The sequence below is a fragment of the Portunus trituberculatus genome, chromosome 13, assembly GCF_017591435.1.
Source record: "Portunus trituberculatus isolate SZX2019 chromosome 13, ASM1759143v1, whole genome shotgun sequence".
NCBI lineage: Eukaryota > Metazoa > Arthropoda > Malacostraca > Decapoda > Portunidae > Portunus > Portunus trituberculatus.
The window spans coordinates 7,257,018-7,279,171 of NC_059267.1; the positions used below are offsets into that span (position 1 = coordinate 7,257,018).

The 22,154-nt window shown below is 37.9% G+C and overlaps 2 protein-coding genes across 9 annotated transcripts in view; both read right to left on the reverse strand.

Annotated features, from left to right (window-relative positions):
* The window catches only part of LOC123503079 (cyclin-G-associated kinase-like), a 29,603-nt gene extending 23,135 nt beyond the window's left edge, over positions 1–6,468 (reverse strand). For all 7 annotated transcript variants that reach the window (XR_006674316.1, XR_006674315.1, XM_045252487.1 and 4 more), the window contains exons 1-6: positions 6,270–6,468; positions 2,704–2,765; positions 2,112–2,286; positions 1,635–1,741; positions 1,202–1,363; positions 97–254 (exon numbers count right to left, since the gene is read on the reverse strand). Coding sequence is in view for 5 of the 7 variants with exons in the window: in XM_045252487.1 (XP_045108422.1) it covers positions 97–254; positions 1,202–1,363; positions 1,635–1,741; positions 2,112–2,286; positions 2,704–2,765; positions 6,270–6,399 (794 nt within the window). In the remaining 2 variants the exon portion in view is untranslated. The remainder of the gene's footprint in view (positions 1–96; positions 255–1,201; positions 1,364–1,634; positions 1,742–2,111; positions 2,287–2,703; positions 2,766–6,269) is intronic.
* Positions 6,469–9,460: 2,992 nt separating this feature from the next.
* LOC123503081 (U5 small nuclear ribonucleoprotein 40 kDa protein-like) lies at positions 9,461–21,740 on the reverse strand. Of its 2 annotated transcripts, none has more exons than XM_045252490.1 (8): positions 21,585–21,740; positions 16,016–16,148; positions 15,153–15,326; positions 13,959–14,098; positions 12,825–12,893; positions 12,223–12,426; positions 10,255–10,420; positions 9,461–9,889 (listed from the first exon to the last, which is right to left on the reverse strand). In XM_045252490.1, exons 2-8 carry the CDS (start codon positions 16,107–16,109, stop codon positions 9,840–9,842), a joined length of 897 nt encoding a protein of 298 aa, XP_045108425.1. In that variant the 5' UTR covers positions 16,110–16,148; positions 21,585–21,740; the 3' UTR covers positions 9,461–9,839. The 2 variants fall into 2 exon arrangements, with proteins under 2 accessions (XP_045108425.1, XP_045108424.1); XM_045252489.1 differs by lacking the exon at positions 21,585–21,740 and adding an exon at positions 18,099–18,305.
* Between the last annotated feature and the right edge of the window lie 414 nt (positions 21,741–22,154).

Here is a 22,154-nt window from a genome sequence, read left to right on the forward strand (position 1 = left end):
AACGCATTAACTGAGGTGCGCAGTATACGTATATAAAAAGCAAAACTCCTTAACCACAACCATCACTATAAGTCTCCTTGTCTTCCCTCAGCTCACCTCAGCTTGGCAGAATCCTCGAAGGGATGCTTGAGGTAGCAGAGGTAGTAGAGGATGCAGCCGAGCGCCCACACATCAGCCTGACAGTTGATAGGGTAGTTGTTCCACGTGTCCAGCATCTCAGGGGCGCGATACATTGGGGTGGTGTGCTGTGCCATCTGAGAATGTGCCAGTGCAGTGATGGGTGAATGTAATGGGAGATGTTCTTATAGACACACTCACACACAGTTTTCCTTGATACATTTAATTCTAGTTTAGTTTGTCAGAGGTGGAAATATATAAGAATCTGTTCACTCATGCAGATAACCATACAGTCTTTCCAATTCAAGCCTGTGATAGATGGGAAATAAAATATACACACGGTCATATGAAGAAAGGCTATGAATATTAGGTCTTACAACTTTAGAACAGAGAAGGGAAAGAGAAGATCTAATAGCAGTGTACAGAGCATTGAATGGACTGGAAAAATTAGATAGAGAAAACTTACTAATTTGGGACACCAGTGACACAAGAAGACATGGAAAAAAATTAAGAAAGGACAACTGCAGCAGAGATATCAAGAAGTTCAGCTTTCTACAAAGATGTGTAGTGTGGAATGGTTTAGATAAGAGATTCATTGAAGCAAGAACAATCAATAAGTTCAAAGAAATGTTGGATTTGCATAGATATGGAGACGGGACACCACCAGCATAGCATTTTTCCTGTATATTACAACTAGGTAAGTACAACTAGATAAACACACACACACACACACACACACACACACACACACACACACAGTCTTTCCATATATAATTCAAGTTTGTCAAAGTTGAAAGATCTCATATACATTGACTGGAATAAATGGAACAGGTGAAAATCATTGAGTAAACATAAATTGAGAAAAAAACTAGATATAGATACAGAGAAGAGTAAATACACACACAGGTGTTAAAAAAAATAACTCATACATGCTGGAAGAAATAGCAGTGGAAAAAAGAGAGAAAAAAAAAAAAAGAAAGAAAAAAAAAAAAAGACAAATAAAAACAGAGACAACCACAAAAGTACAGTACAGATTCAATGTCATTCAACCAATTAATACGTGCCACTCTCCCCCCCCACACACCTCATCCTCCAACATCGCCCTCTGGTGAGCACTCCAGCCCACATCGATCTCGTAAGTCTTCTTCATCGCTGAGCCAAAGTCACACAGTTTGATGTGACCCGTTTCACTGATGAGCAGGTTCTCCACCTTCAGGTCGCGGTGGGTGATGGGCGGACTCTGGCTCTGCATGATATTATGAGAACCAACATTAGAGATTTCAAGACATTTATCCATTTTTTTATTCATTCATTTATTTACTTTTATTTATTTATTTTTTTGCTAACTTTCAGACTTGCAAGGGACTGGCAACTAAGTAGGCCATTTATTTTGTTTGTTTTATGTAGCCCTTTTACATAAAAAAAAAAAAAAGATTCAGTCACTAATAAAACCTACAAATAACAAGTGAAAAAAAAAAAAAAAAAAAAAAAACACACACACACACACACATCAATACCTGCATGTGTTGTACAGCCTTAGTGGTCTGGTACAGAATGGATGCCACCTGCTGTACCTTCAGAGTGTTGCCGTCAAGGAGCCGCAGCGCATCCACCAGCGACCCACCTGACCAATGAGACACGGGAGGTCAGAGGTCAGAGGTTGGCTGTGTTATACTTTGCTAAGTCAGGTTGTCATCTTGTTTAATTCAGTTTTAATCTCTTCCCTCGAGACAATTTATACTTGTATTCAGAAACGCCTTCCTCTCTCGCTACAACAGTGTTCCAAGCCACAGAGACAACTAGCCGGGTTTTCAAGAGTTTTTCCTTTTTAATAAACAAGAAATCTTGCCAGTCTATCACCAAAACCATAAAAATACTCTCAAAAACATGATTATCTTCAACTGGAGTCTTTTGGAAAGCAGTGATGGTGAGAGAGCAAAGCATTCAGAAAATGGGCCTTAGTGCGTACTTATCCCAAGGTTGCAGATACCCACCTGTGCACAGTTCAGAGAGGAGGAGGAACTCATTGCGGTTCTCCTTGCTCTGTGCCTTGCTGATGGCAGCGGCGGCGATGAACTCCACGATGTGAGGGTGGCCTGAGAGCTGCTTGGACACTGCAATTTCCTGCTTGATGGCGTCACAGGCCACAGCGTCTGCCCCAAGCAGCCGCTGGTGACAGAGGGACAGAATAAGCACAGGCTCTTGCTCACACCCACACACACACACGCACACACACACACACATACACACAGATAGATAGATAGACAGACTACTACTTTATATTCTGAATTTATTTATGACTCCTGTATTTCTGAGGTAAAGAATAAGCACAGGCTCTCTCACTCTCACACACACACACACACACACACACACACACACACACACAGAGATAGATATATAAATAGACTGCTACTCTTATATTCTGAATTTGTTAATGCCTTTTGTCTGTCTGTTTAACTTGCTGGCTTGGTATACAAATAGATGGATAGATAGATTGCTATTAGTACATTCTGATTTCTTAATGGCTTTTGTCTGTGTGTTTGTCTATTTTGTGTCCTTATTGATAGTTATGAGTGAAGTGTGTACCTTGAGAGCATAAGTCTTCCCTGTGGAGACATCTTGAGCCACGAACACAAAGGCAAAACCACCTGCAAGTAAAGAATGTGTTAGGATTGGAACTGCAGAGGAAAAGTCATTATTATCCATACACATTATCCATACACCAAAGTTACCATCACTAGTCTGAATCATCTCCCAATCTTCTCAATTCTTTATTCATCTTTCTCACTATGATTATCATTATCCATCATCTCTCAGACTCATCATCTCAACACCACTTTTCATCTCATTTTTAATTTCACCATAATCATTACTAGTCTAAGCTATATCATCTCTCAATCTTCTCTATTTATTTCTCACTATAACTATTACTATTGATCATCTCTCAGTCTCCTCATCTCTTGCTTTATATTCCTAGGCATATCAGCATCACTTTTCATCTCACCATAAGCATCACTAGTCTGTATCATCTCTTAATCTTCTCTATTCATCTTTCTCACTATAACTACTACTTCTCATCCCTTGTTTTCTATTCCCAGTCATCTCAGCATTACTTTTCATCTCACCATAAGCATTACTAGTCTGTATCATCTCACAATCTTCTCTGATCATCTCTCTCCCTATAACTGTTATCTATCATCTCTAAGTTTTTGCATCCCTCTATCTGACTATTCCCAGCCATATCAGCATTAATTTTCATCTCACTATAAGCATCATTAGTCTATATCATCTCCCAATCTTCTCTTTTCATCTTTCCCACTATAACACTCTGTCTCCTCATCTCTTGTTTTCTATTCCAATCCATCTCAACATCACTTCTCTTCTCACCATAAACATCACTAGTCTGTATCATCTCACAATCTTCTCTATTCATTTTTCTCACTATAACTAATACTATCACTCTGTCTCCTCATCTCTTGTTTTCTGTTCCCAGTGATCTCAGTCAGCATCACTTCTCATCTCACAATACAGCTCCTCATCTCTGCTCATATTATCACCTATATTCTGTCTTCCATACATTCTCATAGCTCACCTCATCTCTTACAAGGACTCTAACCTCACTGCCTTCCTCTACCACCTTGTATATGGAGATTAAAAAAATATACATCAACAAACAGGATTAACATCAGTATTCCTTATATAATGTGTATGGTAATGCCTCACCTAGTTGACCCCTTTCTTAATTACCTGTCCTGAATGCCTAAGCAGTATAAACAATCTAAAATATACATCAACTCCATTCTGTAACCTAAACAAACCAACAATCAGGATTAACAATAATATTCCTTATATAATGTGCATGGTAATGCCTCATATGGTTAACCTTTTTTCTTAATCACCTGTCTTGAATAACTAGGTAGTCTGTGGTACCTATTCTGTGACCTTGACAAATAACCTTGGGAATATTTAATCAGTATGGGTAAAAGTTTCAGGTTTCTTTGTCATACAATAGGGTTTCTTTGTGTTTTAGTCTCATCTGTGTTATTTTGAAGGTGTGGAATATGGTAGGGTGAGTGTGATTGAGAAGAGCAAATATAGTCCCAATATACAAAGAATGAAAAAAAAAAAAAAAAAAGAGCAAATATAGTCCCAATATACAAAGGATGAAAAAAAAAACAGAGCAAATATAGTCCCAATATACAAAGGGAAAAAAAAACAGTCTCTAAATTATTGATTAGTGTCACTGACTAGTGTTGTGGGAAAGATCACTGAAAATGTAATCAAAGAAAATGGTTAGAATATCTGGAGGAAAATGAAATAATAAATAACTTCCAATTTGGCTTTAGAAAATGAAGATCATGCATAACAAATTTATTAAACTTTTATACAAGAGTAATAGATCAAGTATAAGGGAGAGATGGATGGGTTGCCACGATGTATTTAGATATTAAAAAGGCTTTTGACAGAGTACCACATAGAAGACTCCTATGGAAAATAGAACACAATGGAGGAATACAGGGAAATATCTTAAACTGGATGACAGACTACTTAATAGATAGGGAAATGAGGACAATGATAAGAGATACCTCATCAAGTTGGAGCACAGTTACTAGCGGCGCACCCCAGGGTTCGGTGCTGGCACCAATTATGTTCCAAGTATATATTAACAATATAAAAGAGGATTTGAGTAGCTAAACAAATTTGTCTGCAGACGATGTAAAACTTTTGAGAGTAATAAGAAACATTGGGGACTGTATGGAATTGCAGAAAGATATTTATAAGATCTAGGAATGCAGCCAAAAGTGGAAATTAAACTTTAATACCTGGAAATGCCATGTAATGGAAGTGGGTAAAAGTAATAGAAGACCTGCCGGTATGTGGAAATACAAAATGGGAGAAGAGATTATAATAAAAAGGAGTGAAGAGAAAGACCTGAGAGTGATACAGGACACCCTGACTCCAGAAAGACACATATTTAAGGCTGCCGTGGTACAGTGGAACCATGCGTGCTTTGGGATCCAAGGGGTCTCCAAGCGCACGGGTTCGAATCCTGTCCATGGTCTGAGTGCAGGTTGGGCTTCCTCACTCAGGGCAACGGTTTCCTAGCGGGTGGGCTTTGAGATAGGAGGTACCCTAAAAAGTATCCCCTTTAGCCCATAAATTCCCGTGAAAAGCCCACATGGTATAAAAAAAAAAAAAAAAAAAAAAGGCTATTGCTTCAACATACAAGATACTAACATATATCAGGGTGGCATTCAATTACATGGATAAGAGTCTAATGAAAAGATCATAACCACTATGATAAGACCTGGACTAGAATATACAACAGTGGTGTGATCAGCAGTCACCAAACAGGCAGAAGGACATCAGGAAACCAGAAAGTATTCAAAGGATAACTACAAAGATGGTGCCAGAAATAAAGGATCTTCCCTATGAAGAAAGGGTGAAGGAAATGGAACTACCAACTTTGAAGGATAGATGGGAAAGAGATCTAATAAAAATGTGAAAGTTTGTAAGCCATATGAAAAATGTATATAGACAAGACCTGGTACCACTGACAGAGGATCGAGATAGACAAACAAGAGGACACTCCAAGAAGATCATGAAAGGTCAGTGTTTTAAGAACATTAAAAAGTTTAGTTTTCCACATAAGACGGTTGACATCTGGAACAGATTGAATGAAGAGATTGTAGCAGCAAAAAGTGTGCACAAATTTAAGGAAAAGTTGGAGACAGGTCACTATGAGCCCTGCTCGAACCCTGTATTATACAACTAGGTAAATAAATATATACACACACACACACACAAACGTACCCGTATGGAATTTCACGCTTTTTTTTTCAATTTTACTCTAACTTTCACACACGAATGAGATAAAAGACACACACAGATGCACACAAACAAGCATCCGATACCCAACCCACGACACTTCCTCGCGAAACACACAAAATGACACAGAGACTCATACATAAATAAATAAAAACATGAATAAGCTAAAAAAACATCAATTTCTCCGCTAGCTTTCATTTACCTCCCTCATGAAGAGACGAAGGAAACTCACCAGGAAGACAAACTCACTCAGGTCCATCACTTCCTCAACACACTCACAAAAAAGGACAAAAACAACCTTCTACACCGAGGCCAGAGCTTACCTTCCGCGATAAGTTTCTTGATTCTAAGCTTAATTCCGTTTATCTCCACTTCTTGGCCCACGAAGTCGCTGTCAGAGGCGGCCCCGTTGGCTCCTAGATACCCAAACGCACTTTTGAACAACTCCGCCATGCCGTAATTGTAGTAGAGGGAATAATGTCAAGGTATTGCTAGTCCATGACACCCGAGACTCCCCAGCTGGCGGCGGAATAAGATAGACAACCCGTCCGCCCTTCACACTAAGAGAGGATCTAAAACCACAATAATAAAGATCAAATTCTTTATTTTCTTGATCTGATTCTATTATAAGGTATGATTTTAAAGGATTCAATTCAATGGTATGCTCTGGTTTTTGTTACTTATTTCTTAACTATTGACAGGTTGTTGTGGGACAGACTCACGTGGGAATTATCATCCTGTGTCATTCTTCTGCGTGAAATATGACAATTAATGAGGGGGACTTATTCGACAGACAAGAATTAATGAAGATTGTGATCTTAATGAGACTTTGATCCTGTTCATGTATGAGGGGTGTCTCACTTTTACAAGAGCCTTTTGAGGGCAGAGATCTTGTTAATCTGCCACTAAAACCCTGAAAACATCGTTAAAAACCTGTGTGATAGGCTCTTCTGAAAGTAGAAATGGCGTTAATATGTCACTAAAACTGTGAAAACACCCTTAAAACCCCTTGTCGCTTGAATGAGGCCTTTGGAAACAAATCTTGTTAATATTGTTAATCTCTCTCTCTCTCTCTTCAACTAGTAATTTTCTATTCTCAGTATGAAGAAGTAGGAAGCAAAAGAGAGAGAGAGAGAGAGAGAGAGAGAGAGAGAGAGAGAGAGAGAGAGAGAGGAAACGGATGGGACTCGGGAGAGAAATGAGAGGAAGAAGCGAGGAAGAAAAAAGGTAAATGAAAGTACACACACACACACTTTCATATTATGTGGAAGGTCTTACACTAGGTAAAGGTTCTCTCATCTTTTAGTTAATTACCTCATATCAGTATAATCTCACCACTTATAAGGTAATTCCACTTTTTTAAAACATGATATTGAAACGGTATAATTACGGAATCTGCTATTGGTGTTTGCTGTTACATTATTCATCTGATCATCACATTTTTTTTTCTTTTTTCGTACTGTGCAATTGTATAAAAAATATATATCATCATCATCATCATTTCCCTTAATTAACGTCCCCATTAAGGCTGGGGTTAGAACAATGGTTTTTAACCTTTTTCGGTGTCCGTACCCCTTGATATCTCAGAAAAAAAATTTCGTACCCCCTCCAATATAAATACTATACAAACATATGAAAAGGCTTAGTGATAGTGTTTACAGCACTAACTTAAAAAATTGAGACAATTATAGTAAGAGAAAAATTAGGAAAATATATGTTCTGCTTTCTCATGGTAAATATACGGTACCATTGCACTGGCTACCATGTCTCGTACTCCTAGGTTTAAGGTTTCGTACCCCTTGGGGATGCAGGTACCCCAGGTTATAAGAACCACTGGGTTAGACGGACGATGACTGCTTTCCACAACTAGCGATCTCGTGCCATATGTTCTTATATTCCAACAAATTCATATCCTCCGGCACACTCCTTCCACCTTTTCTTTGGCTTTCCTACCGGCCGTCGGCCTCCAATCTTCACCTCTTCCATTTCCGGTCACCATTAGTTTTTGTCTTCTCCATATTTATTTTCAGTCCACTCTGCTCCACCGCCCTCCTTCTATCTATTAACCCTGTCAGTCACGACTCACTTCCTTGCTTCTGCTGTCAATACCAAATCATCGACATAAAGTTGCTCCTCTTCCCGGTTTAATAGCCTCCTCCATTACTGTGATAAAGGGTAGTGGACTAAGAGCAGGTGTATTCCCACTCTTAAATAAGTCCCTCGATGCTCCTGCCATTTTTTCACCCTTAATCTTCATTCCATATACAGAGACATTACTGCAGTCATGAACCACTTCTTGTCTCCTTACTAGGGTCTATACAATACTTTCCCAGCCATCCAAAGTCCTCCTCGTTCATGCAGTGCGCACATAACCTACACATCTACGTAGTACGCCCACGCCTGCTGGTTGCTGCTACAGTGTTGGTCTGCAAGAGCGGTGGTATTTCAATACGTGAAATTATATATATATATATATATATATATATATATATATATATATATATATATATATATATATATATATATATATATATATATATATATACAGTATATTGCTGGGGGAGGATGGGATGAAATACATGAAGAAAAACAAATGGATAATGAATAAAACAATAATCATTCTATCTATACTGAAAAAAAGCGATAAATGGATACACTAACAAAATAATTGAAAGCAAACTAATAAAACAAGGAAATATATACGTTGATAAAATAACAATATTTAATAATAATAATAATAATAATAATAACAATAACAATAATAATAATCAGCACCATCTTTGCCTGTTTATTCATATTGATATGAGGAGAAAATATCACAATATATAGTCTAGATAGAATTTATTTGACTGATCTTAATGATAATAATAATCATTATTATTATTAATTGTAATTATCATAATAAAAAATACTAATAATAATTACCTTCCTTTCTTGAACTTTTCTACAATTACTGCTATTATAATTTCTCCTCTTTTCTTTATTCCTCTTCCTCTTCACAGATATCTTCTCTCTTCTCCTCCTCACTTCTTCCACCCATTTCATGCACAAGGCATGTACAAATATAAACGATTTTTTTTTTTTTTTTTTTTTAGTGCTTTCATATACATTAGTGTGTGTGAAAGCATAAGGGAGCAGAATGAGGAGTTTTTTTGTGGTTTGAACAGGATTTTTTTTGTGTGTGTGCATGTGTGTGGGCAAATATGTTTTTAACAATTGCCAAGCCAAATTTTCTTTACTAACATTCAAAAGTAACAAGAAAATAGTATTAAAACTCTTTCCCTAATAAAAGTTTGTAGTTGTAATAAAATTTGCAAACTTATCTTTTTTTATTATAATTAACTAATGAAGATTTCTTACCATGTTGGAGAGAGAGTGAGGGTCTACCACCACTGTTACTCTTACCATGATTATTTCTACACTATTATCACTGTTTCTTTCTCTTGCCTTTGGTATCAAGGGCAGTATTCTCAAAACTCAGGATCAGGTAACTTCCAACAATGAAAAGCATGTAAGAGAATTTCAAATTTTTATATATTTATTTTCCTTTCATATAAGGTGGAAAAAAAAAAAAAGACTGATTTTCTTCCTTACATTTACACTCCTCCTTTTTCTCCAGTGAAGGAGAAGAGGCTTCAGTCTTGACACAGTGACTGATACTCCTGACAACTATCTGCCAGTCCAAATCACTATTGTTGACACTTGCTTAGACTCGACCAGGAAACAGATGAAAATTTTTTTTCTCACAACCTGATGAACACAAATACAGTGGCACTGCACACACCAACTAATTATACCACTGTCAAAAACAAACAAACAAAAAAAAAAAGTACCTGAGTTCATCAGTTACAAGACATGTCTCATTTGTGGACCTTTTCATTTTTGTGTGCCCATCATTCAATCTCTCCCAGAAAGATCTGCTTGTCATTGGAGACAGACATAACTGAAAAGAGAGAAATAATGTTAACCAAAATAACAGCATCTTTTAAGTTCAACTTCATTACAGCAGCCTCTACAACACTAACAAAGTCACTTTCCAAAGAAGTTCCCACAAAAGCAATCTTAGAGGGAACTGCCAGTCACATAACACCGAGCCCTTTGTTTGTTTTACTACACCTACATTATTAAATGCTTCAAAAATAATAATAGTGAACAAATACTTTGCAAGTCTTTAACACTTTAAATGCCAGAATTACGATACTATGGCTAACATTACGAGAGCAGAAGTTAATTCTGAATGATGCTATTCATAAAAGATTAAAACAAGGGTCCACAGTATGTAGTGGTAATAGAATATTCTAGTCTTACCAATTGGTTCCTTAGGATGGAATTCCACAGCATTCACAGATCCATTATGTCCTGGCAGCTTATACAAGATGTGTCTTGAGGTGGTGTCCCAAATGTAAGCATGTCTATCAGACGATCCAGCAGCCACTCGCCGCCCATCCGGAGACCAGGAGCATCTCAGTAAGATCTGCCAGCATGTATGCATCACAGGTCAGACTATACAATACATTGTCACTAGCAACAATGTATAACATCAGTTATAAATCAAACAAAAATCAATTATCATATACAACCATGTTTTATATCAAGATAAATCCTTTTCAAAAATGGTCTTTTCTAACATCAGGACATGTACTTTGTGATATGCCATTTCACAAAGCATAAAATGCAATGCACATACAGGAAAATAAATTACACTTATACACCAGGTATTTGGTGAACAAATTCAAAATACTCAAATTTGCTCATATGCAACTAATGTAAAATGTGCCAATTTTTTTTTTTTTTTTTTTTTTTGAGAAAAAAATGCTATTACAGGAGTGGAGGTGCTGGTGCAACTGGTTGGTGAGGTATCATGGCCAACTCCCACTGGAGGGCAGGGGAATACAAATATTTTCTTGCACTTTCCTCATCTATAATTAAGCATTTCCTCCCTCTGATCCTCAAGTTAATCCTCAGGTAGCTAATCACTGACCATGAATGGTGTACATATAACTTTGAGCATAATATCCAGGTATAATTTTCCCTTCACTAAGATTCAAGATACATATGTATATACAGTATGTGTTATAGTAGACAAACCATGCACATTTTAACTTAACTTTCAAGATTCCAGAAATCTACATGTCTATTCATGTTTGATACTCATTTTCCGCATTGGTATGTGGACAGCCACATTTTCCCTGCCCAATGTAAGACTCATTCCCATCTCCCTCAACTGAGTCAAAATGCATTTCCTTCACAAATGCAAAAAAATTTCAGAGATCAAAGTTCTACAGGAGGCAATTCTAAATAAAAACAAAGCTTATGGCTTTTTCTGCTGCAATTAATCCTTACTGAGAGATGGGTGAAATGGTGATGCTGTGTGAACATCCCATTCTATGCAGCTACAGAATGTATTTTTCACATTATACTAATGTACTAATGTACTTTATTGTTGCTTTAGTGCTTTATTATTGTGAAACAGTGCTAGAATATATAGTTAGAAAGATTGAAAATGGGTTGTGGAACATAACTTCCAATAATTAATGGGATGATAGTTCAATATATGTGAATCCACATTATGGAAGCTTTTTGCAAAATGTAATATAATAGTATTCACGTGTGATGAATAGTTGGTATAATCATATAATTTAGGATTGGTTTTTGAGTGGCATTACTGACAACTTCCTCCTCTGTAAGTATCTTATGTTCATGTATTGGAATATGGTATGATATCTTGCACTGACCACTCACCTATAACAGGTACATACACCTCATGTGGAGGTAGAGATAGAATTAATTTTCCCTCTAACTTAACTCATTTTCAGTTTACTTTCTTGAATGTTATGTCCTTTTCCACATCTAGGTTTCTCATCCATGCATCAATGATATAGAAGAAATCAATCCATAAATCTCATTTGAAATCAATAAATACATACATTTCTCCCTTCCATAACTCTTGCAAGTGACTGTACAAAGTGCCCAACTTTCAATTAGCTCTCATATCTCTCTATCCATCTCATTATGTTTACACAGCACTGCTCCCAAATGCTTAAAATCACTCGTAATTTTTCATTCTTTCTCTTCTCATAACCACCACATGCATTTCAACAACTGGCACACTCATCTTACAAAGCACCTTAAGGTTACACACCTCTTTTTTTCTCAATTCTTATCACTTTACTATTTTTATCAGCAATCACAATCAGTTTATGTCTCACACACTTCTTATGCACATGCTCTATAACAAGCCAAATACATGCACATGGTCATGTATACAACACTTACATTCTCAAAGTTGTGCTGGTGTCCCTGGAAGATCTTGACACAACGTTCTTGAGGTGCAAATGGGCGCACATCCCAAATTCTGACAGTGTTGTCCATGGCATTGGACAGCACATAAGAACCATCAGGGGACAGACTCAGGCCAGTCACTGTGTCATTGTGGCCTCGCATGCGATACAGTAACCCATTCTTTCGCAGATCCCACACCTTGGATACACAAAGGGATAGTGCAATAACTGGACCTATCAAATAATTTTTTTTAATGCAAAACTTAAAGGACTTTTTACTTATACTTGACATTTATATATAATGTCTTCCACTTTAAATGCACAGAATCCATTACATTTTAGTATAATTTGTTTGTTATCTTGTTCTATTCTCCTTTCACTCTTGCAGTCTTCATTCTGTCACTCTTATGGTTTACAAATCTCTTTATACACTTCTATTTCAAATAGTAAATTACATTAAAAATATCACTAGCATTTTCTAGCAGATAAAAGCATACAATAAAAAATATCACCAAATATATTTCAAGCAAATAAAGAACTGAAATTTTTACGAGAAATAAAATCACTATCACATCACAGTATAAAGAAATTACTTACCTTCATATCATTATCAATACCACCCGATATAACTTGTTCTGAAGTGTCATTGAAGGTCACAGCTGTCACCTGAAACATGGAATCAAATTATAAGTTTCATTTATATTTGTACTAAGCTAAAATACTGGTATCCTTTGTATAGAATTGGGTCATATTTCTGAGAATGTAATTGTAGAAAGAATGATCATGTAGTGAACTTAAGATTGAATTAGAAAACCAGAAATTCATTCCAAGCTATCCTATGTGCCTCCCAAAACCCATAAAAATTGTGAAATATTTTATCTAAATACAGCTATTGCCTAAAGCAATAAAACACATGGTATATAAAATCAAATAATTTTTTTTTTTTAATTGTAATTACTGTCACTGTAATGCTGAGTCCATCTCCCGACAGGCTGGAGGACCCTCGCCATAATGTCTACTCTGAGGCTAAGGGACATTGTGACAGTGTGTATAACTTACTTTTCTTTTCATTATCATTACAATTGTTACTACTATTATAATTATTTACTATTCACATATGTACATGACACTTCTATTCAAAGATTAATGGTGGCATTTCTTTCAGTGGCTAACACAGCCCAGCTTTGTTCAGTCAGTCAGTCACAGGCTGTCCACTTTGTCAGACTGCCACAGCTCGACTTTTCAACATCTGTCAAGTGCTGTTTTCTTTACAGTCTCTTGAATAAACTGAAGCCGTTCCACACACAGTGTTTGCTGTTATTCCCTCACTCATCCTCCTCATCATCTGAGATGAGGAGTGACAGGCTATGACATCAGTGATTACACGTAAAAATTAATGAAGAAACGTATCAATTAGAACACTACTACTACTATTACTACTACTACTAATGATAATAATAATAATCACAATACATATATACATACTAATATGACCAAATAAATGCCGCTATACTCGCATGCTAAGCGAGTGAGTGTGCACTCAGGTAATCACAAAAACAAAGCATAACCAATTGTATAATAAGCAATAGTTTGTAAAGAAGAAAGATCGTAAAAGTGAAATAATTTTAACGCTGAATTTCATCTATAAAACAAAAAGGTTCATCAAACATCTAGACTGAATACAAGGATCAACAGAGGAAGAGACACAAGTGGAGAGTGATAGGACTTTACCTGGAAGGTGTTCTGTAGAGTGGTGGCCGGCCTCTTTTTCCTTACATCCCAGATCAACACAGTACAATCATCACCACCACTCACCACAAGGCACGGCCCACGACGAGCACTGTGCACACAGTTGACAAAACTACTGTGACCTGTAGTGTGACAAGATCATAATTTTGATATAGAATTTGCTTTGAATGTTTTCTTAAGCAGATATAATCCTCATTGAGCACACTTACATGTGCCAGTAATATAAGCACTCTGGTCTTTCTACTCTATTCCCTGACAGTAACACTAACTTAGCCATATTATGTTTTAATACGGGAGTTCTGAACATTTTTCTTGTTAAGAACCCCATCCATCCCAAATCCCCAGTAATCTGACATTGAACAAAATGTTCATTTAGTCACTGACACTAACTCAGTACTCAGTATCCAATGGTACTGCATAGGATATTATTAAATCAGCCATCTAAGTACCCATGGAATGTTAATTCAGTGACTGACATTAACTCAGTATCCAATGATACTGCAAAGGATATAAGATCACTCATTCAAGTACCTCTGGAAATCTTGTGAACTCCTGGAGATTTGTGAACACCAGGTTGAGAACCACTGTTTTTAATAATTTACTTTCTTTATCACATCTAGTCCAACTTCCATTTCCAGTGCACCAAATCTTGACACCATTTTGATAGAAACTCTCAAATACTTAAAAATTAAGAAAAAATAAAATAAAACCATCAATATGAAAAAACAGAGAGAGAGAGAGAGAGAGAGAGAGAGAGAGAGAGAGAGAGAGAGAGAGAGAGAGAGAGAGAGAGAGAGAGAGAGAAGGGGGGGGAGGAGGAGTGGAGGAAAATAGTATGCCTGACAGTGACAGTGAAATACTCGTACAGTGACATGGGATGTGTGGGTGCCAGACATGACAGTGCTGATTAGTGACGAGGGAGGTGCGCAGCTGACAGTGACAGTGTTATGACTCCCTCACTCACAATGCTGTCCCCAGCAACAGCTTTAAAATGAGCGTCACATGCCAGTGTACGCTCTTAGCTTACAAACTCAGCTCCAACTGTAAATATATTTATGTGTAAAATATGTATGTTATGTGCATAAAGAGAGAGAGAGAGAGAGAGAGAGAGAGAGAGAGAGAGAGAGAGAGAGAGAGAGAGAGAGAGAGAGAGAGAGAGAAGAGGAATGGACTGACCCTTGAGCTTCTTCACCCTGGTGCCAGTCATTGTGTCCCAGCACATGACTGTCTTGTCTGCTGAGCATGTGTAGAGTGCTGTGCCATCAGTACTGAAGTGAAGGTCTGTTACAGCATTGGTGTGGCCGGGCAACACCGCAAAGTTGTCACATTCCCCGTACACCTTCCAGAATGCTGTGGAAAAACAGAAAGTTCCAGTCATGATACACTGGTTGATTGGAAAGATTAGAAAGACCTTATAAGATTACATAGATCAGCATGTCACATAATACTCTGGTTAGTTTCTGTGACAGGGCAATCAAAGATTCTGATAATAGTTTAAATATAGTTGTACAATTGCCAAAGTCTCCACAACACTTCACAAAAGTCAACAAAATACTTAAACCTACAAACTTTCAAATATTAAAGATTTTCTGTGAGATATATACAGGTAAGATCAAAATTGCAATACACACGTCCCACAACTTTCAAGGGCTTTGCTATTGTATTACACCATGACAAATGGCTAGCAATTTTAGATACAGTCCTAAAATCCCTATAATGATTGAAAATCCCAAGAAAGACATAAACATGATGTTTGAGGTGTCCCCAAGAATCATAATATATAGAGCAGACAACCAAATCATGTCTATCAGTCTTGAAAAAATCTGTCAAATAACCAAATCCTGCTCTTTCATAAGTGCATTTAGAGACTAAAGGTAAAGGTGGGTTCTTTGCATTCACTGAGTCAGTACCTATGCTTGTTTCTCTTTCTCTTTCATACCCACAGTAATAATGAAATCTTGAAACTGTTCAACTAATTCTATTGCCTTGTTGTCGATGCTTGATGACACTTCAACACAGACTGCAGCAGCAACACTTACATATTTGCCTGTCCATGCCAGCTGTTGCTAAAACATCTCCCTCAGGATGGAATTTCCCACACAGCACATCTCCCTGGTGCCCTGACAGTTGCATAATGGGGCCAAGAAGGCCACTGGTACGAGGTGGACCACCCTGAAAAGGAAAAAAAATTAACATATCCAGTCCTTCCATACAATAACATACCAGGTCCATAATCTCTTTCTGCATTTACACTTCATTATGGATTTCACACATTAATTCATTTATGGACAAATAGTACAATTTAGCCAGTTAAATTCCTTAATCTTTTTCCATTAATTTTTAAATTTTTTTTTTCCTTATTTTTTTTTACACAATTGGTTTACATGGTGCTTGCAAGTCTATGTACATCATGTAAGGAGAAAAATATTTATACTAATCAGCATGTCTTCTTATATTTAATAAAGTTGCTGCGTACTGAACCATAATTTTAAAAATTTTTCGTGCAAGTTAAAATTTCATGAGCTAACAAGCTATGAATCTGAGAAAATAATTTGTTGGTGAAGCGAGCCTTCAAACCACATTATATCCTAAAAGAATAAAATACTGCCTTGAAATAAAAAATATATCATTTTCTTAAAAATAAACAATGACAAAACTATCAAACATTTTCCAAATAGTGTTGTATTACAGACTTTGTTGAAATAGACTAAAAAAGGGCAATTTAGACCAGTCTTGAAAATCTCTCACGCTCTCACTTCCTTGGATTTTGAAAAAGTGCATCTTAATAGAAATCCACTACAAAACGAATACAAAAGGGCTGGCAGATGAGGACGCCACTCAGAGTTTAACATAAATAGTTAGGACAGAAGAAACCTGGGAGGTTAAGTATTGCAAGAATGTGAGGCGACTTATCACCAACAGCAGGGGTGACTCTCCACGTCCTCCAGGCATCCTACAAGTATTCGCTTCCTTTATCCATCTAACCAGTGCTAGAAGCAGATGTGCACTCTGAAGTCTGAACTGCCACCTAACATGAACTTCATCCCATGCAATAGCAGGCCTGGCAGATGAACGTCACTGGTGGGCATTCCACACCCAGGACCAAAGTCATCAGCAGCTGATGCACTAAACCCTTGGCAGTCATGTCAAGGCAGATAGGTAAAAAGGGAGATGGTTAAAAGAAATAAAAGAATGGTAAAGAGAGAAGCAAGTGGAGCACCAAAGCAGTATCTTGCCAGGGGACTATTTACTTGCAGGCACTGTCCTCAAACCAAACCATCCTGCCCTGTCTTTCTGCTACAAGCTATCTGACTTGGATTCCCCTTAAAAAGATGGCCTGATATTGCCTTGATCCTAACTTACTCCTGGCACTGTGATTTCAACACCCAACCTACCAACACCTTCTGGGATCCTTATCTCTGGAGTGTAGCTAGTTAGATAGTGTCATTCCAGAAAGCAGGAAAATTTACTTGTGTAGGGACCTTCCTTGGCCTGCCATATAGATGTTCATCAATATAATACATATATGAATCATGCATTTCTTGGTGTTGTCATCTAACACTTAATTTAAATAAAGTCTTTGGTATTATTGCAGTTTCAACCAATACACCACACATAACTATAAAAATTCTCATGGTCATGATCACACTTCTACAAGCATTTCTAACTCCATTTTACCCTATTGGAAATTAATAATAACTTCAGGACAAATTTTAGGTTAGGTTTGGTTTCCCCACCCTAAAACCCTGCTTTCACATTATGTCCCCAAGCTTGTTAGACATAGGGAAAAAGAAATATAAGATAGGGTATATTGGTTGAAACTACAAATTTACCAAGTCTTTTATCCATAAGTAAAGTGTTTAAATTTCCTTTCCGTTTCTTTAAACCCCAGTCAGAAGTACACTCAAGTTAATACAAGCTTTATATAGGTATTTCTTTTCATTCATGTTATTCCAGTATTATTATTTTTTTTCTTTTTAAATATAGGACCAATCAGGAAGTCAGCACAATATTCCATATTGCAGCATGGCATCAGCAATTTGCTCTTAAACAGCAGGCGCCAGGCGGTCAACACCTACCGGTACCTAACAGTGCAGGCTGGCTAACTAACTGTACACTTACACTCTGCACCACTCCTTTCTCTCCTCCGTGAACCACCACTTCATTTCTTGGCTTCTTGGGCTGCACTGCTACTGCCATAAACTCAGCTTTCCGCTTGCCCTCCATGCTTCTCACGGGCAGAGGTCTATGATCAAGATAGCTCACTTCACAACAAACACTCGCAAAGTTGCAAACACTCCAACGTTGTTTGTTGTTGATCTTGGTCTTGGAGTCTTTGGTCTTGTTCTTCCTCTATAGTCAAGGAGAAGGCGACATGACGTCACAAGAGTGAAGCTAGCGCGATGCCACTGCTCCCCCTACCCCCCCCTTACGCCCTAGCAGCCTCACATTGAAAATACATGAGAACGCCCGAGTTACGCTCCTTGTTTTCCGTTTTATGCCCATGTTTCGAGGCTGCCTACAATATATGTGACCTTAAAAGACTCGTAATAGTAGTGGCATACTGTGTCACGAAGACTTAGATGGTAAATCGTACATGCAAATTAGATATAGATACTGTGTTTTCCAGCTTTGGTGGACTTTGATGAGAGGTGAGAAGCTGCCTTTGCGGCAAACCTATGAGTGGACAAGATCATGTACACATGTAAATATACATGTACATGTAGATTTAAACTTGTATATATTCATGTGCATTTAAATAAAGGATACATAAACTGTACATCAGGTAAAAGATGACCTGAAGGTTGAATTTCTTGGTATAATAATTACTTAACACATATGTCATATACACTCTCTCTCTCTCTCTCTCTCTCTCTCTCTCTCTCTCTCTCTCTCTCCAGCTTTTATTAAGAATGATGTGTGATTTCATGTCACTGGACATTGGAAAAAAGCATCAATCACTGAAATTTTACTTCACTCTTTGTTTTTTGTCATGTAATAAACGAGAATTAAAACGCAATCTTTTTGTCATAATTCCTCCTGGAAACGGCCTGCTGTATTTCTTTCAATATTAATTGTAGCTTTTTCGCGTTAATACCGTTAACAACAGGTCTACATGACAAATTTAGGAAACTATATAATGTGGTTTACATAAATCAAATCATCAGGTCTTTCTTAGTTTTCCTCAGTCTTCCCTCTAACCTCCTTGACTTAATTAACGCGTTTTCATATTCACTCTGACTATTATTTAGCGATTTGATACAGCTTCAAAAACTTATGTGGGGAATAAAACAGTGACAACTCTGGCCTTTGATTAACCTTCAGACCTCCAAAAACACTTCATAATGCAAATAAAAATATTCAATCACACCCCCCAGAAAATCCATCCCAATACTGAAGCGGTTAGGCCCAACATAGCGATACACGCCGCCGCACCGTCGTACAGTACATTATCTACTCCATATAGTTAATTAACACCAGTTTCTGCAAATATTGCTGCAGGTGAAGGTATAATTTGTTCCAGGAAGAAAATATACTTTTCACTGGTATCTTGCCACCAATAGTCCAATAACGGCATCTTGACGCCCATATCGGTGTCTATTTTACGATAGATTTGATAAATACTGTATAAAAAGAAGTACGAGCCTGGACCAACAAAGGTCAGACACGCAGGAAGTAGTCAGTGCCAATTAAGTCAGTAATAGTCAGTAAGTGGAAGTAAGAAATAAGAAGAGGAACAGCGAGTTAAAGAGAAGACCATGCTGTAAGAACAGTGAGTTAGTGAGAAGAGTGATAAGAATTAAGAGGAGAGACAGCGCTGGACTCGCTGCTGTTTTGTTGTATTCCCTTACACAAGGAATTAAATTCCGCAAGTGCTACCCAGCGTATCCTTTTCCACAAAGGAGCCCTGGTAAGTTGGCCGGAGTGGTGCACACGCACACACACGCACACACACACACACACACACACACACACACACACACACACACGCGCGCGCGCGCCCGGCAGCTCAGTGGCCAGAGGACCGGGGTTCGATTCCCCGGCCGGGTGGAGATATTTGGGTGTGTCTCCTTTCACGTGTAGCCCCTGTTCACCTAGCAGTGAGTAGGTACGGGATGTAAATCGAGGAGTTGTGACCTTGTTGTCCCGGTGTGTGTATTGTGTGCCTGGTCTCAGGCCTATCCGAAGATCGGAAATAATGAGCTCTGAGCTCGTTCCGTAGGGTAACGTCTGGCTGTCTCGTCAGAGACTGCAGCAGATCAAACAGTGAAACAGACACACACACACACACACACAAGCAAGAGGAAGGGGGCCAGGTCTAGGTCTGGATCCAGCTGGTGGTTGCCCCCGTGGATGACATATTTACGTTACGTAATTGATTTTGAAAATGACGATTCTTAAAAAGGCAGCTGGACATGAATGCTACATAAATTCTAACTTGTCACCAATCAAACTAATTCTTAAAATATAAAATTATTGCTGAGATAAGCAATAATAGAAATATCTCAAAAATACCGTAAATAAAAGTGTTATAACATCGACATGCTTGAAGACAACTCTAACGCCCACTAATCTTATTCAATACGATCGATAACACTTTTTAAAAATATGAACCACTTCCGTAACACATCAAAAGTTGGCAACACGCTGAAGTAATAAAATAAATATTCTATATCATGTCACTTTTATACTTTTTAACGGCACTGTAAATCACTCTTAAAGTCGTCACATCTCACTTATTTGGAGCGAAACACACTTTACCAATCATAAACTATCTTTTGAAACCATTCACACTTCATTACAAGGTGTAACAAAAAAGTAAGTATACAGAGATTAAAAATTTGAAGAGGATATCTGGCTCTTATTTAGGCCATAATATGCTTCAAAATTTACGTATTTCATCCAATAGAAGCATGGAGAACATTTGAAACGCGATTAAATATCTCTGGGAACCATAAAAAGTGACTTATGAAACAAAATAAATAAACTAAGAGCAATAGAAAATAATACCAGAATTCAGCAGTCTTGGAGAGGAAAAGCAATATGGCACTGGCTGATGACGTCACGTGGAGAGTGAGTGACGTCGCGCGGGAAAATGGCTGATGACGTCACACGGTGGTCGCTGCTCTCCCGCTTAACATAATTATCTAGGCTTTCACCATACGCAAATTAGGCAATAGTGGATATATCTCAACAATCAATATGAAAGATTAGTCTCCATTTTGTGACGTGTCTGAATATAATAAATGAAAGATGATAGCCGAAAGATAAGCACAGGGTCAGTGGTTCGTTTGTTTGATTACCATTTACCCATTATTCTGGGCTTCTACATTCCCAGCAGGTGTTAGTTCAGTGATATGTTGTCCTGGAGATTAGCAAGATAGGGCTAGAGTGTGTGGGAACGAGTTGTGATGGTCAAGTATTGAGTTAATTATAAGCACTGATGTGCAGGTCTATACTTGGTAACATAGCTACTATTTGCCTTGTTTACTGATCTGTGATGGTTCATTCGTTGGTGTTTCGTACTGGGGCCTGGCAACGTTAGGCTATGACATGACACCACTGTGAAATATACATAATGAGTTATACACTAAATATATCACTTACGTTTCCTGATGGACACTTTCCCAGGACGGACCGCCCTGCGTTCTTCGTCAGCACACACAAAAACGTATTTAAGTGTCTTCAACCGTGTATGAATAGTTAACCTTTGCTTACTGAGAGGCTACCAACATGCCATTCATTTTGCTACTCTCACTGTTCTGTCTTCCCTCTCAGCGCTTCGCGTCCTGCCAGCGCGGCGCCGCACACAGCTAAAAAACGGGGAGTGGGAGTGATGGATGGCGGGACGGGGCTGCCATTATGGGGGGAGCAGGTGTTCCACCACGTTAAGTGTTGCCACTTGCCACAATCAACATTAATACTCTCGGTGTGTAAGTAAGAAGCTTACTAACCCGACCACCTGCTGCAGTCACCAAAGACTTAAGGACTGCATTAACTAATCTGGTGGGTGGGTGGTTGGGTGCGGAGGGTTGCGCTGTTGCCCGGATCAGCGTATCCAGTTACCATATTAACTAACTTAATTATTATTTGGAAGTTTTCAACCAGAATGATATTTAAACACCCATGCTGCTAGATTCCTTATACTGCTGGGAATAACCATCAAGTAAGGATAGA